We start from the raw sequence: 15069 nt of genomic DNA on the forward strand, positions 1-15069 counted from the left end.
CGTTCAAGAACTTTTCATATATTTTCTTATCTTTAATTAAAGAAAACTATAATTAAATATTTAAATTATAATTTGAAGACGATTTTTTTTATTTTTAAAATAAGCAAATAAATAAAAATTTAATATAATTCAAAAATTTTGTAAGTAATTTATCAGTTCTACAATTGATAAATTTGCAGCATTTCAATGATAAATATAAAATAAATATAATAATAATAATAATATTTAAGTTTCTTAATTTAATTTACAGGAGAAAAAGATTAATTTAAAGTGTTAAAGATAATTTATTTAACATAGAAAATCAGTAAAGTTATAATTAAATCTAAATTTAATAAGTAATATTATTTTATAGAAAAAAAAATTGAAATTAAATATATAATAACGTTTAAAAATTGAGTTCAGGATTTGACAATGAAAGATTTTTATCATGATAAAATAGTTTTTTCCTCTTACTTTTCTCCCTATTACCTTTAATAGAATTTAAGTTATGCCATTTTTAACAATAAAAGTGTTTAAGTGTAGAGAGTAAAATTTCAAAAAAAAAAAAAAAAGAGAAAAGAAGGAAGAAAAAAAGAATTCATCTGGCAAGTTCTTTATAAAAGAGAAGAGTTAAACATGTTTCAATTACCATTTATAAATATCTTCAATCCTTACTTTTATAAATAAGAAAGAAAGGGAAAAGGAAAAAAGAAGAAAAAGGAAAAAAAAAATGTTTAACCTCCGACAAAAATCATTTCAAAAATACAAAACTGAGTAAAGTATTGATCAATACTGCCATCTGTTGACCACCTTTGTTCGCAAGAATTTGCCACTTTTTACTATTCTCGGCAGCGAAGAAGTAAAGTGGAGTGAATCGCCACATTAAATATACATCAACATCCATTTGCCGGAGTTGCGGTGATTTCAGTCCCAGAACGGCAGACCTTTAAAGTTATATATATATATATATATATATAAAGTTTTTCCCCCTCTACCCTTTTTTCTTCTTTTTTACAGTTTTGATTTTTAAAAGTAGTTCTAAAGAATAGAGAGTTGCACCTAATCCCGTATTCTTCGTCGTTCTTCTTCTCTTTTCAGTCTTTTCCGCGTACTGCGCCGTTATGCTGTGAAGCCCTGTCATGATACGGTTACAATGGTACAGATCACGTGTGTGTGTGTGTGGAGAAGTATCGACCGAGCAGAGGGAGCTGGCAGCAGCTCCACTATATAAGAGCAGTACACGTGAAGGAACACAGCCACAGTGTCGGTACATTATGGTCAAAGCGTTACCTACTGTTGTGTTAGTGTGGTCTTGTCATTTCTGAGAAAGCTCATGACTACGGAGAAACCCAGATAGATAATATAATCGCTATCTGAATATAGACATTACGCTGATGTTTGGGACATCAAGTTGGTTTGCTTGGCACGATTTTCGTGTTGCTTATATGGTGACGGCTGTTTTGTTCTTCACTAGATCAGGTAAGTCGCTATTATAGTGGTCTAGACCCACGTTGGAGGATCGCATAGCTAATTCGTGCATAAAATCCCTAACAGCTGGTTACGTGATTACTGGAGGTGATTTCTGCAAAACGTAGAGATTGTGTGAGTTGCAGTGGGCCGTGAAATTTCCCCTTCGCTTCTCCGTCTGGAATGACAGACTCGAAACTGACTAATGAACGAATACATCTACATCTGTTTAAAACGTGAATCTTCCCTCTTTATGCCTGGGGATATATTTGTCCTTAGCTTTAGTCTACATTACTTTGCTTTCACTCCTTGATATCCCTAACGATTGAAGGACTAACAATCCACTTAGACAAATCCCTTCCAGTGATTTACGCTAACGAGTTTCAAATTTGAATTTTTTTCCTCCTCTTTAATTTGATAAGGTTTACGTCTCGGTGTATACATATAATTTACTGTTTTACTATACTTTAGATAAAAATTTAATTTAAAATGTACACGCAATAAATTTAGAAGTTTTACAAGAAAAAAAAACCGTAAAAAATTGAAAACTATGTAAAATAGTTAAAACTCGTTACAACTCAATTTATTTTATTAAAAATTCGTTTTTAAAAATCGTTAATATATTCTATACAACAATGCATTTTTGAACGGTATATATCTACTTCGTTAAATGCTTATATGTGAGAGCGTAAATTGTTTAAATAAACAAAGTTTTGTCGAAAAATCCATAGATAAATTCTTGATTTTTCTTCAAATTTTTGACCATAGAAAGAAGTCGAGATTAAAAATATCCACACTTTAATCGAAGTGACCTTCTGCCATTGGATAGCGAATATCCATATTCCGTCTACCATGTGACTTAAAGCAGTAGAGGAATTGCAATTCTTGCGGCTTCATTGGACGAATTCCAGAATTCAGAATCGAATGTTTAATCTATCATGGTATTTCTCCTTCTATCGACAAAAGTGTGATGTAAACTCGATTGAAAAATGTGCCAACGACAGCTGATTATTTTACATCCCTTTAAAAATGTTCCTAATTTCTTTCTGATATTTCCTGTCAAAATTCCGGTTATTTTACGATATATTTATAGGTTAAAATATAATTTATTCGTATATTTTAATAAAAATATAGTTCTTGCACTGCAATTTAACTTAAATGCAATTCTGGTATAATCCTTTATACTACAAATTAAATTAAGTTCTATACGTTGAAAGCGTTAAAACTAAAAGAATTGAGGGAAAAACAATAGAAATTTAAGGATATTTATGAACAAAAAAAAGAGAAAAAATGTATATAATATAAGTAAATTAATGCAAACGCTTAGGATTTAAATCTATAACGTGTTATAACTTAACGGAACTAAAGCAGATGTCAATTTATAGTAGAATTTAAATATAAAAATAAAGATATATTTTCCTGTTAATAATTAGTATAATAATAATTTTAAGATTGAATAAAGGATTAAAATATGCAGCTATTTAAAATTTAAATGGGTTTGAAATAAGTTAAACTCTATCATTTATTAAACAAAACTTTTTCAAAAGAATTCCGATAGATGCAGTAAATTTTAAAGACGGAAACATCAGGAACAATTTCTCAGAACAAAATTGCCAGTTAAGAGTACAAATTCAGCCTTTCCATCGAGACGAATAGCTAGAAGATAATAATAAGTTTTGAAGCAATGGTCTTCATGGATAATTTATATTCCTTATAAATCTTCATCCGGAAACTTTCTCCTTTCAAAAGTAGAGAATAATAGTCGCAAGTATACAGACGTTAGAATATCCAAAGTTAGAGCAGATAATGACTCCTTGGATATAAATAAGTCATTGCATACTACTCTATAATAGTAGGAAAAATATTAGATAGAGTATCGCATTTCAGAAGTAATCTGTAACATTTCATTTCCAGTTAAACATTATTGTTGCGAGTGATGAAGGATGGCTCGGAAAGAACAGTTTTCAAATTTAAATTATCTACTTAATTCTAGCAATGATCAACGTCAATTTAGAAGAAGAATCATTTATTTACGGTTAATGTTTTCTTTAAAGTCATTCAAACCAATTTCTCAGTCGGAAAACGGGAGGAATGACAAATCTCTTTTGCTAATACAACTGTTGACAGCTTCAATCTCCTTCAGCAGTTATATCTCCCTAGGAGAAGGGACAAAATTGTACGTTGCAAGCTGATGGTTTATAAATTGTATCTTATAATCCGTAACCATGCTTAAATTTCTTATCAAATTAAGAGAAGATGCGCTATCGTAATAATATTCCTTGTAATCTTGGAAAAAAATTATTAAAAATGAAATTTATGTAAGGATGAAGAAGAGATATAAAAATGCGTGTTTAAGAATTTTGCGGCTGGAGTCTACGCATAATACAAAAAGAATTGGATGTGATAGGAAGGAAAAAAATAAGTTAGGAAATATTTCAAAGAAGAAAAAGCAGACAATATATCATTCTTTCGTATGTGTAAAATTGAATTTTTATTAAAGAAAACAGAAAAACGAATGACAGGAAAGTTTTAAAAAATTCCTGTTTTTATAAAAACGGATATATATATGTATATATATTTACGTTTAATCAAAAATATTAATCGTATAATTGAAAACCATTTACTATCAATAATGAAAGAGACGTTTCTCTCTTCCTTATCCTATCTTTTCTTCTCTTTCTTTTTAAAAGTTGAATTATTTAAAGCCAAATTCAATTAAACAATGAAGAAATGAACTGATAACAATATACTTTAATATTTTACTTAAACATTTAAAAATGGAAACTGTAAAAAGAAAAAAAAATTAGAAAAGGATTTTGCACAAGTTGATAGAGATTACGTACAAGTTGGCTTGTTTGGAGTAATGAAGTAGAAAAGCAAACTGTTAGATTGCTTTAGTTGATCTTATTTCTATAAATTCGATTCACGTATCAAAGATTCACAATTTGAATTTTCAGATTTCATTCGCCGTTCTCTTCTTTATACATTTAGTTAATTTAATTGATGTTTATTGTTTCGGCAACAAAGTCGTAATTCTAAAATTGATCAGAGGAATAATAATTTTACTTTTATCTTTTACCTAAATTCGTGATTTTCTATAAATTATCTGCTTAAACATTATCTTCAGCTATTTGTTTTGGCTTTAATTAAAGCAGGCCATTTAAATGCGAGTAAATAAAGTTAACTGTTCTATCTGATCTTTATTTTAAATGAATTGTAGAAACAAATATTTAATTTTGCACTGTAAACCATTAATTCAATTTAATTACTTAAGTCAGTCTAAGTTATAGTAAGGGAAACATAACCTGATTAAGATAACATAACAGTAACGCAATTTGGATTAATGTAATCATGAAAATTCGAAAAGTTACTACAATAATAACTAACGTGTTACTTTAGTAACACAGTTCGACGTTACTATAATAAACTACTTAAACATTTTAAGATAAAGTGCATTAGAAATGGTCGGAACCATTCGACGAATTCGTACAACTCTAACGATTAATTTGATAATAAATGCTGGAATTATTATGATTCGGGATTACATTGATTTAAATGATTAATAGAATTTTCTAAGTTTAATAGTTAGGTATACAGTAATAAGAATTAAATTGAGATCATAGTTTCCTTTATTACAATAAATTAGCGATAAAATAGAGATGATTTCGGATACGTTACTTTGAGTCCAGTCGCATTTGATATATGCATGGAAATATTATAAGATTATCTAAATAGAGATGAAGTAGAGGATAAAGTGCAAAGTGAGAAGTGTGGATAAGTTAATATAAACTGTTCGAATGTAGAAGTTGGAATATTTTCTGGCTGTGTGAAGGGAAATCTCTCGATATTGATATAGAAATGGTATCAAAATATTCTATGACTTATTCATTTTTAAAATTAATTTTATAAATGTTATCGAATTCTACAAATAAAAGCTATGTAAACTGTATAAAGATTAGAGTAAATCAGTATAATATATTTATCATATCGTTTTTTCTTTTCGAATGTAATGGAATGTGTAAAATAATATTTTAAATATGTTTTAATTATAATAATGTACTTACGGATTCAAATATCCTAGGGCTATAAACAGAATTATAGTCTTTATAGCATAATTAAAACAACCTTTAAATTAATATAAAGTGAATATTTATGTATTTACTATATACGAATTATCATTTACTATTCTTGAATAATGTTTATGCTTTTATTCAGAAAATGCTTATAAATCCGTATTCCAGATTCGAGTTTTGTTAAAACTTAAAGCCTGAATCTTGAGATAAAAAAAATTTGATCGGTAAAGACATATTCATTAATATTATTACACAATAATAAACGCATAGTTATAATTACGTGACGAATTAGGACCCATTAGTACTGGGGGCAAAGCGAGTGCTTAGTTAACTTACAAGTAATTCGTGTGATGTCGTTGCTTAAATATACTTTAACAGAATCTTACTAGAAAATCAATCAATAGTCAAGGAAATTTATTAATAAAGTTTTTATTGTTCATTTAAGTCAGTTTTTTAATCATTTTTGCTGGAGATCTTTCTTAGAATTATTGAAAAAGCTCTTAAACTCTTTAGAGTTCGCGACTTACTGGTTGAAAAATACAAATTTATATTTTATATTTTTATGAAAATATCATTTTACTACGTTTCTATGTTTAAATCTGTGATCATAGCAAAACCATCTTGCTGTTACAACAATAATAATAGCAAAACAATCGCATTATAATGACAATATTGACAGACTTGACAAGCGAACAACATTCCGTTATCTTTGTAGCGCAGTACCTAGGAAAGACGTTTCAACCGGGATAATATCGAAAAAGGAAAAAAAAGTGAAGGATATTTGAACAAATCAAATTAACCGTCGCGTTTTATTTTTCAAATCTAACATGCAGTTATTTTTCCTGACAAGCGAAAGTTTTCACATGTCAAGCGCTTCTCCCGAAGGGAAAAGCAGACTTATCAGACTTTGTATGAGATAGACATGCCTAATGGCATTACCAACATTTACTAGTGGAGAGTTGAAAAAAGCATTTGGATGTTTGGTGAGGTTTCGCCTTGTCAGTTTCAAGGTTTCCGATCAATATTGGATGTCAAGAGGCAAAGTAATTGCCTCTACACTCAACGATTAACCGAGTATTAGCGAATTTGATTCAAAATAGCTTGTTTGTTTGATAACATTTCTCGAAGAAAAATAAATCTATAGAAATTATCTAGTGTTAAATTTCTATTATATTGAAGACCAGTGACAGTTTTCTCACGAAACCCGATCTCAGTTAATGAATAATAAAAGAATGGCTTGACCAAATTTAAAATTTTAATACGTTATTTCCTAATTGAAGAGTTGAACATAATTTAAGAAGATGAATCTAATATATTGGGATATTTTAAATTCTTTAAGTAAGGGATTAAGAAAAACTTGTCCTACTTAAATGAATGTCACTTAGCAATTCGAACAGTAAAGAAAAGTTTGAAGTGATATCCTATACTATCCATATGTCACTAGATCGTATTTAACGTTCTTAGAAAACAATTTTTTCATGTAAAAAAGTAAATTTAGAAGCAAAGAAATAGATAACTGAAGCTAATTTTTCTCTATGAGTATCTAATAATTTATAAGACCATACGATAGCAATTTAAAGTAGACTATAGAAAATCGGAAGATTTTTCTACAGATAACAATCTGTTATTTATAAAAAAAGAGCCTTCCAACTATTTCTTTCGCATTATCATTAAGTCGAAAAGGTAAAGTTTTAGAAAGGGGAAGAAAGAGAAAAGAGCAAAAATGTGACTGTGTCGACAGTATAGGGTGACATTTTGAAACCAGACAAACAAGATCGAGAACGTTCTTGGAATGTAAAGCCATCAAAGAGCAGTAAGAATATTTCCTTTAAAAAAAAACAAAAGTCATAGAGCGTGTGATTTAACTAAAAAAAAAAAAAAAGATCAANAAGTAGAAATTAATTCTTAAATGTTAGATCTATAATTATAATGAGAAATTAGAGCTGAAAGGATTTTTAAAAAGCATAAAATGGAGAAGAAAGAGATATTGAAAAACATTTCGTTGAATATATAGAAGCAAATATTCACAAATTACAGATATAATTTATCGACACATCATTCTAAACGGAACTATATAATTTGCATTTCTCTCTTTTACAGTTAGCAATTCTTATTTTTTTTCCTCCGAATACTTTCAGTTGTCTGTGTAATGTTTCGCGTAATGATTTCCTAGCAAGTTACTGTCAAATTATACTTTTGATAAAAGAACCGAAAATTTCAACAGAAAATCCAATTTATAAAAGTAAATAAGAACCTTTTCAATTCACTGTATGACCTTATATATATATTAGTAATTTTTTAGATTGTTTGCTGTTCCCCTAGAAAATTCACTTTGAAAATGTTATAAAAGAAAGATGGAGAAGATATATAGTAAGCTTATATTAGTAACAAAATTTTTCTGTACATCAGACATTCAAAACTATTTATCATTCTAGGACAGAATAGCTTTAGGTTATAAAAATGCAGAATCATAGTTAACTCGCTTTGTGTTGTTGGTGATGAGTGAAAGCGCGAGTGACAGTAAAGAGCAGCTGTTTCCCTGCCATTTTTGCTCTTATATTAGCTGCATTGTTTTACTGCCTCTGCATCCACCTAACGGCTGTTTTACTGACTGGAGTGATAGGTCACCACGTGTCTGTTGCCACATCACCTATAAAGTGCTAGTCACGTATAGAGTCGTGTGTCAGTCTCAGAATTATTACCACTCATATTTTCGCTCATCCTGCTTGTACTTACGCTTGGAAGTACTTTGTAAAATTTAAAACGTATCACAATTGGAAACACGTCGCGTTATCTATGTTGCACAAAGGAAAAGTGACATTTTAGTTATATTTATAAGCTGCAACTTTAAACACTTATCACTGGTACATTTAGGAAGAGGGGGAAAGATCTCGTCTTTTCTTCTTCGTTTCCTATCTTTTAAAGTTTAGTTAATTTACAATTTCAAACTTTATGGTTTAGAATTTGCATCGTTTTTTAAAGATTTAAAAAACATTTTCCAGTTTTTATTAGATTAAATCATTATGTAGGAAAATATAAAAGATTTTATCAACAATTTCTAGAAGTTTTTTCTAGTCGGAGCTGAAGATGAAAGCAAAATTTTTAATGAACTCTCGAANATCGTTAATATATTCTATACAACAATGCATTTTTGAACGGTATATATCTACTTCGTTAAATGCTTATATGTGAGAGCGTAAATTGTTTAAATAAACAAAGTTTTGTCGAAAAATCCATAGATAAATTCTTGATTTTTCTTCAAATTTTTGACCATAGAAAGAAGTCGAGATTAAAAATATCCACACTTTAATCGAAGTGACCTTCTGCCATTGGATAGCGAATATCCATATTCCGTCTACCATGTGACTTAAAGCAGTAGAGGAATTGCAATTCTTGCGGCTTCATTGGACGAATTCCAGAATTCAGAATCGAATGTTTAATCTATCATGGTATTTCTCCTTCTATCGACAAAAGTGTGATGTAAACTCGATTGAAAAATGTGCCAACGACAGCTGATTATTTTACATCCCTTTAAAAATGTTCCTAATTTCTTTCTGATATTTCCTGTCAAAATTCCGGTTATTTTACGATATATTTATAGGTTAAAATATAATTTATTCGTATATTTTAATAAAAATATAGTTCTTGCACTGCAATTTAACTTAAATGCAATTCTGGTATAATCCTTTATACTACAAATTAAATTAAGTTCTATACGTTGAAAGCGTTAAAACTAAAAGAATTGAGGGAAAAACAATAGAAATTTAAGGATATTTATGAACAAAAAAAAAGAGAAAAAATGTATATAATATAAGTAAATTAATGCAAACGCTTAGGATTTAAATCTATAACGTGTTATAACTTAACGGAACTAAAGCAGATGTCAATTTATAGTAGAATTTAAATATAAAAATAAAGATATATTTTCCTGTTAATAATTAGTATAATAATAATTTTAAGATTGAATAAAGGATTAAAATATGCAGCTATTTAAAATTTAAATGGGTTTGAAATAAGTTAAACTCTATCATTTATTAAACAAAACTTTTTCAAAAGAATTCCGATAGATGCAGTAAATTTTAAAGACGGAAACATCAGGAACAATTTCTCAGAACAAAATTGCCAGTTAAGAGTACAAATTCAGCCTTTCCATCGAGACGAATAGCTAGAAGATAATAATAAGTTTTGAAGCAATGGTCTTCATGGATAATTTATATTCCTTATAAATCTTCATCCGGAAACTTTCTCCTTTCAAAAGTAGAGAATAATAGTCGCAAGTATACAGACGTTAGAATATCCAAAGTTAGAGCAGATAATGACTCCTTGGATATAAATAAGTCATTGCATACTACTCTATAATAGTAGGAAAAATATTAGATAGAGTATCGCATTTCAGAAGTAATCTGTAACATTTCATTTCCAGTTAAACATTATTGTTGCGAGTGATGAAGGATGGCTCGGAAAGAACAGTTTTCAAATTTAAATTATCTACTTAATTCTAGCAATGATCAACGTCAATTTAGAAGAAGAATCATTTATTTACGGTTAATGTTTTCTTTAAAGTCATTCAAACCAATTTCTCAGTCGGAAAACGGGAGGAATGACAAATCTCTTTTGCTAATACAACTGTTGACAGCTTCAATCTCCTTCAGCAGTTATATCTCCCTAGGAGAAGGGACAAAATTGTACGTTGCAAGCTGATGGTTTATAAATTGTATCTTATAATCCGTAACCATGCTTAAATTTCTTATCAAATTAAGAGAAGATGCGCTATCGTAATAATATTCCTTGTAATCTTGGAAAAAAATTATTAAAAATGAAATTTATGTAAGGATGAAGAAGAGATATAAAAATGCGTGTTTAAGAATTTTGCGGCTGGAGTCTACGCATAATACAAAAAGAATTGGATGTGATAGGAAGGAAAAAAATAAGTTAGGAAATATTTCAAAGAAGAAAAAGCAGACAATATATCATTCTTTCGTATGTGTAAAATTGAATTTTTATTAAAGAAAACAGAAAAACGAATGACAGGAAAGTTTTAAAAAATTCCTGTTTTTATAAAAACGGATATATATATGTATATATATTTACGTTTAATCAAAAATATTAATCGTATAATTGAAAACCATTTACTATCAATAATGAAAGAGACGTTTCTCTCTTCCTTATCCTATCTTTTCTTCTCTTTCTTTTTAAAAGTTGAATTATTTAAAGCCAAATTCAATTAAACAATGAAGAAATGAACTGATAACAATATACTTTAATATTTTACTTAAACATTTAAAAATGGAAACTGTAAAAAGAAAAAAAAATTAGAAAAGGATTTTGCACAAGTTGATAGAGATTACGTACAAGTTGGCTTGTTTGGAGTAATGAAGTAGAAAAGCAAACTGTTAGATTGCTTTAGTTGATCTTATTTCTATAAATTCGATTCACGTATCAAAGATTCACAATTTGAATTTTCAGATTTCATTCGCCGTTCTCTTCTTTATACATTTAGTTAATTTAATTGATGTTTATTGTTTCGGCAACAAAGTCGTAATTCTAAAATTGATCAGAGGAATAATAATTTTACTTTTATCTTTTACCTAAATTCGTGATTTTCTATAAATTATCTGCTTAAACATTATCTTCAGCTATTTGTTTTGGCTTTAATTAAAGCAGGCCATTTAAATGCGAGTAAATAAAGTTAACTGTTCTATCTGATCTTTATTTTAAATGAATTGTAGAAACAAATATTTAATTTTGCACTGTAAACCATTAATTCAATTTAATTACTTAAGTCAGTCTAAGTTATAGTAAGGGAAACATAACCTGATTAAGATAACATAACAGTAACGCAATTTGGATTAATGTAATCATGAAAATTCGAAAAGTTACTACAATAATAACTAACGTGTTACTTTAGTAACACAGTTCGACGTTACTATAATAAACTACTTAAACATTTTAAGATAAAGTGCATTAGAAATGGTCGGAACCATTCGACGAATTCGTACAACTCTAACGATTAATTTGATAATAAATGCTGGAATTATTATGATTCGGGATTACATTGATTTAAATGATTAATAGAATTTTCTAAGTTTAATAGTTAGGTATACAGTAATAAGAATTAAATTGAGATCATAGTTTCCTTTATTACAATAAATTAGTGATAAAATAGAGATGATTTCAGATACGTTACTTTGAGTCCAGTCGCATTTGATATATGTATGGAAATATTATAAGATTATCTAAATAGAGATGAAGTAGAGGATAAAGTGCAAAGTGAGAAGTGTGGATAAGTTAATATAAACTGTTCGAATGTAGAAGTTGGAATATTTTCTGGCTGTGTGAAGGGAAATCTCTCGATATTGATATAGAAATGGTATCAAAATATTCTATGACTTATTCATTTTTAAAATTAATTTTATAAATGTTATCGAATTCTACAAATAAAAGCTATGTAAACTGTATAAAGATTAGAGTAAATCAGTATAATATATTTATCATATCGTTTTTTCTTTTCGAATGTAATGGAATGTGTAAAATAATATTTTAAATATGTTTTAATTATAATAATGTACTTACGGATTCAAATATCCTAGGGCTATAAACAGAATTATAGTCTTTATAGCATAATTAAAACAACCTTTAAATTAATATAAAGTGAATATTTATGTATTTACTATATACGAATTATCATTTACTATTCTTGAATAATGTTTATGCTTTTATTCAGAAAATGCTTATAAATCCGTATTCCAGATTCGAGTTTTGTTAAAACTTAAAGCCTGAATCTTGAGATAAAAAAGATTTGATCGGTAAAGACATATTCATTAATATTATTACACAATAATAAACGCATAGTTATAATTACGTGACGAATTAGGACCCATTAGTACTGGGGGCAAAGCGAGTGCTTAGTTAACTTACAAGTAATTCGTGTGATGTCGTTGCTTAAATATACTTTAACAGAATCTTACTAGAAAATCAATCAATAGTCAAGGAAATTTATTAATAAAGTTTTTATTGTTCATTTAAGTCAGTTTTTTAATCATTTTTGCTGGAGATCTTTCTTAGAATTATTGAAAAAGCTCTTAAACTCTTTAGAGTTCGCGACTTACTGGTTGAAAAATACAAATTTATATTTTATATTTTTATGAAAATATCATTTTACTACGTTTCTATGTTTAAATCTGTGATCATAGCAAAACCATCTTGCTGTTACAACAATAATAATAGCAAAACAATCGCATTATAATGACAATATTGACAGACTTGACAAGCGAACAACATTCCGTTATCTTTGTAGCGCAGTACCTAGGAAAGACGTTTCAACCGGGATAATATCGAAAAAGGAAAAAAAAGTGAAGGATATTTGAACAAATCAAATTAACCGTCGCGTTTTATTTTTCAAATCTAACATGCAGTTATTTTTCCTGACAAGCGAAAGTTTTCACATGTCAAGCGCTTCTCCCGAAGGGAAAAGCAGACTTATCAGACTTTGTATGAGATAGACATGCCTAATGGCATTACCAACATTTACTAGTGGAGAGTTGAAAAAAGCATTTGGATGTTTGGTGAGGTTTCGCCTTGTCAGTTTCAAGGTTTCCGATCAATATTGGATGTCAAGAGGCAAAGTAATTGCCTCTACACTCAACGATTAACCGAGTATTAGCGAATTTGATTCAAAATAGCTTGTTTGTTTGATAACATTTCTCGAAGAAAAATAAATCTATAGAAATTATCTAGTGTTAAATTTCTATTATATTGAAGACCAGTGACAGTTTTCTCACGAAACCCGATCTCAGTTAATGAATAATAAAAGAATGGCTTGACCAAATTTAAAATTTTAATACGTTATTTCCTAATTGAAGAGTTGAACATAATTTAAGAAGATGAATCTAATATATTGGGATATTTTAAATTCTTTAAGTAAGGGATTAAGAAAAACTTGTCCTACTTAAATGAATGTCACTTAGCAATTCGAACAGTAAAGAAAAGTTTGAAGTGATATCCTATACTATCCATATGTCACTAGATCGTATTTAACGTTCTTAGAAAACAATTTTTTCATGTAAAAAAGTAAATTTAGAAGCAAAGAAATAGATAACTGAAGCTAATTTTTCTCTATGAGTATCTAATAATTTATAAGACCATACGATAGCAATTTAAAGTAGACTATAGAAAATCGGAAGATTTTTCTACAGATAACAATCTGTTATTTATAAAAAAAGAGCCTTCCAACTATTTCTTTCGCATTATCATTAAGTCGAAAAGGTAAAGTTTTAGAAAGGGGAAGAAAGAGAAAAGAGCAAAAATGTGACTGTGTCGACAGTATAGGGTGACATTTTGAAACCAGACAAACAAGATCGAGAACGTTCTTGGAATGTAAAGCCATCAAAGAGCAGTAAGAATATTTCCTTTAAAAAAAAACAAAAGTCATAGAGCGTGTGATTTAACTAAAAAAAAAAACAAAGATCAATTAAAGAGGAAAAAATGTAGCTTCAATATCTCGAGAGTAATTGGCATCATTTCGTTTTACTTTTACATTTCTAAATTTTCATAAAAATGAAGAAGCAATAAATAAAATTCTAATGGTGTTAAAGTTATTAAAATTTTACAAAAAAAAACGGGGACAAGATAATTTATAATGTTAACATTCGTAATAATTCATCTTTCGATCGAGTTACATTAAAAAAAAAAGGTAACGATCCGAGTAACGAAATTGTTTGCTATTCTATCGATAGTCGTTTAACGTAATTATTATTAGAATAACATTATCAGATATGTTCTATATAACGTTTCATTAAATAAAATGTGACAATTTTGTGGAATGTAAATTGATAAATTGACATATTTTTTGTAAGCGATCGAGAAAAATAATAATAATAATAATAACAATAATGGCACATTTCAGTTATTAATATCCATATATATTGTGATAATTTTAAAGGGCTGAACGCACATCTATATTGAGAAGAATCACGCAGGAGTGACTAATAGACATTGTCAAATGCATAAATGACGTTACATCCAATCTTCTCATTTACTGATGGATTTCGATTTAACGTGGCCATTAGAGGACTGATGATCTATTTGGATTTTTCATACTGACCTCTTGTCACAGCTGCACGAAAACTTTATTTTTTTAACCTCTCCTAAAATATTTTTCTTACTAAAAAAACATATATTTTTTTAGTATATCTTTATAACTTTACTTACTTTCTTCTTCTAAATTTTTATAAATGTATCTTCATTATCTCTTAGCAAAATATAAAAATTTACTAAATTAATCATCACATCTTCCATATCTGCAAGCGAAACAATATAAGTGATATTGTATACTTTTATAATTTAAACGATAAAAATAATAATAATCAATGCAATAAATAGAGAATTCTTTTATGAAAAATATATTAATTCTGTTCTGGATATTAAATTTAATATTTAAAAAATAAAACTTATAATTCCATTTTCGATACACTTATATATAGTTTAATTTATGTTTTAATTTTGTTCTTAAAATATCAAATATTTTTTAAAACTTTTATTTTATTTTTTT

General features: G+C 28.1%; 1 protein-coding gene across 1 annotated transcript in view; it reads left to right on the forward strand.

The window, feature by feature from the left end:
* Nucleotides 1-1112: 1112 nt before the first annotated feature.
* The window catches only part of LOC111639296, a 134692-nt gene continuing 120735 nt past the window's right edge, over nt 1113-15069 (forward strand). The window contains exon 1 of the mRNA XM_023385143.1: nt 1113-1458. Coding sequence (XP_023240911.1) covers nt 1374-1458 — 85 coding nt within the window. The 5' untranslated portion in view covers nt 1113-1373. The remainder of the gene's footprint in view (nt 1459-15069) is intronic.

The sequence above is a fragment of the Centruroides sculpturatus genome, unplaced genomic scaffold (assembly GCF_000671375.1).
Source record: "Centruroides sculpturatus isolate CEXI.00-Female unplaced genomic scaffold, Cexi_2.0 scaffold1359, whole genome shotgun sequence".
In the NCBI taxonomy this organism is placed as follows: Eukaryota; Metazoa; Arthropoda; class Arachnida; order Scorpiones; family Buthidae; genus Centruroides; species Centruroides sculpturatus.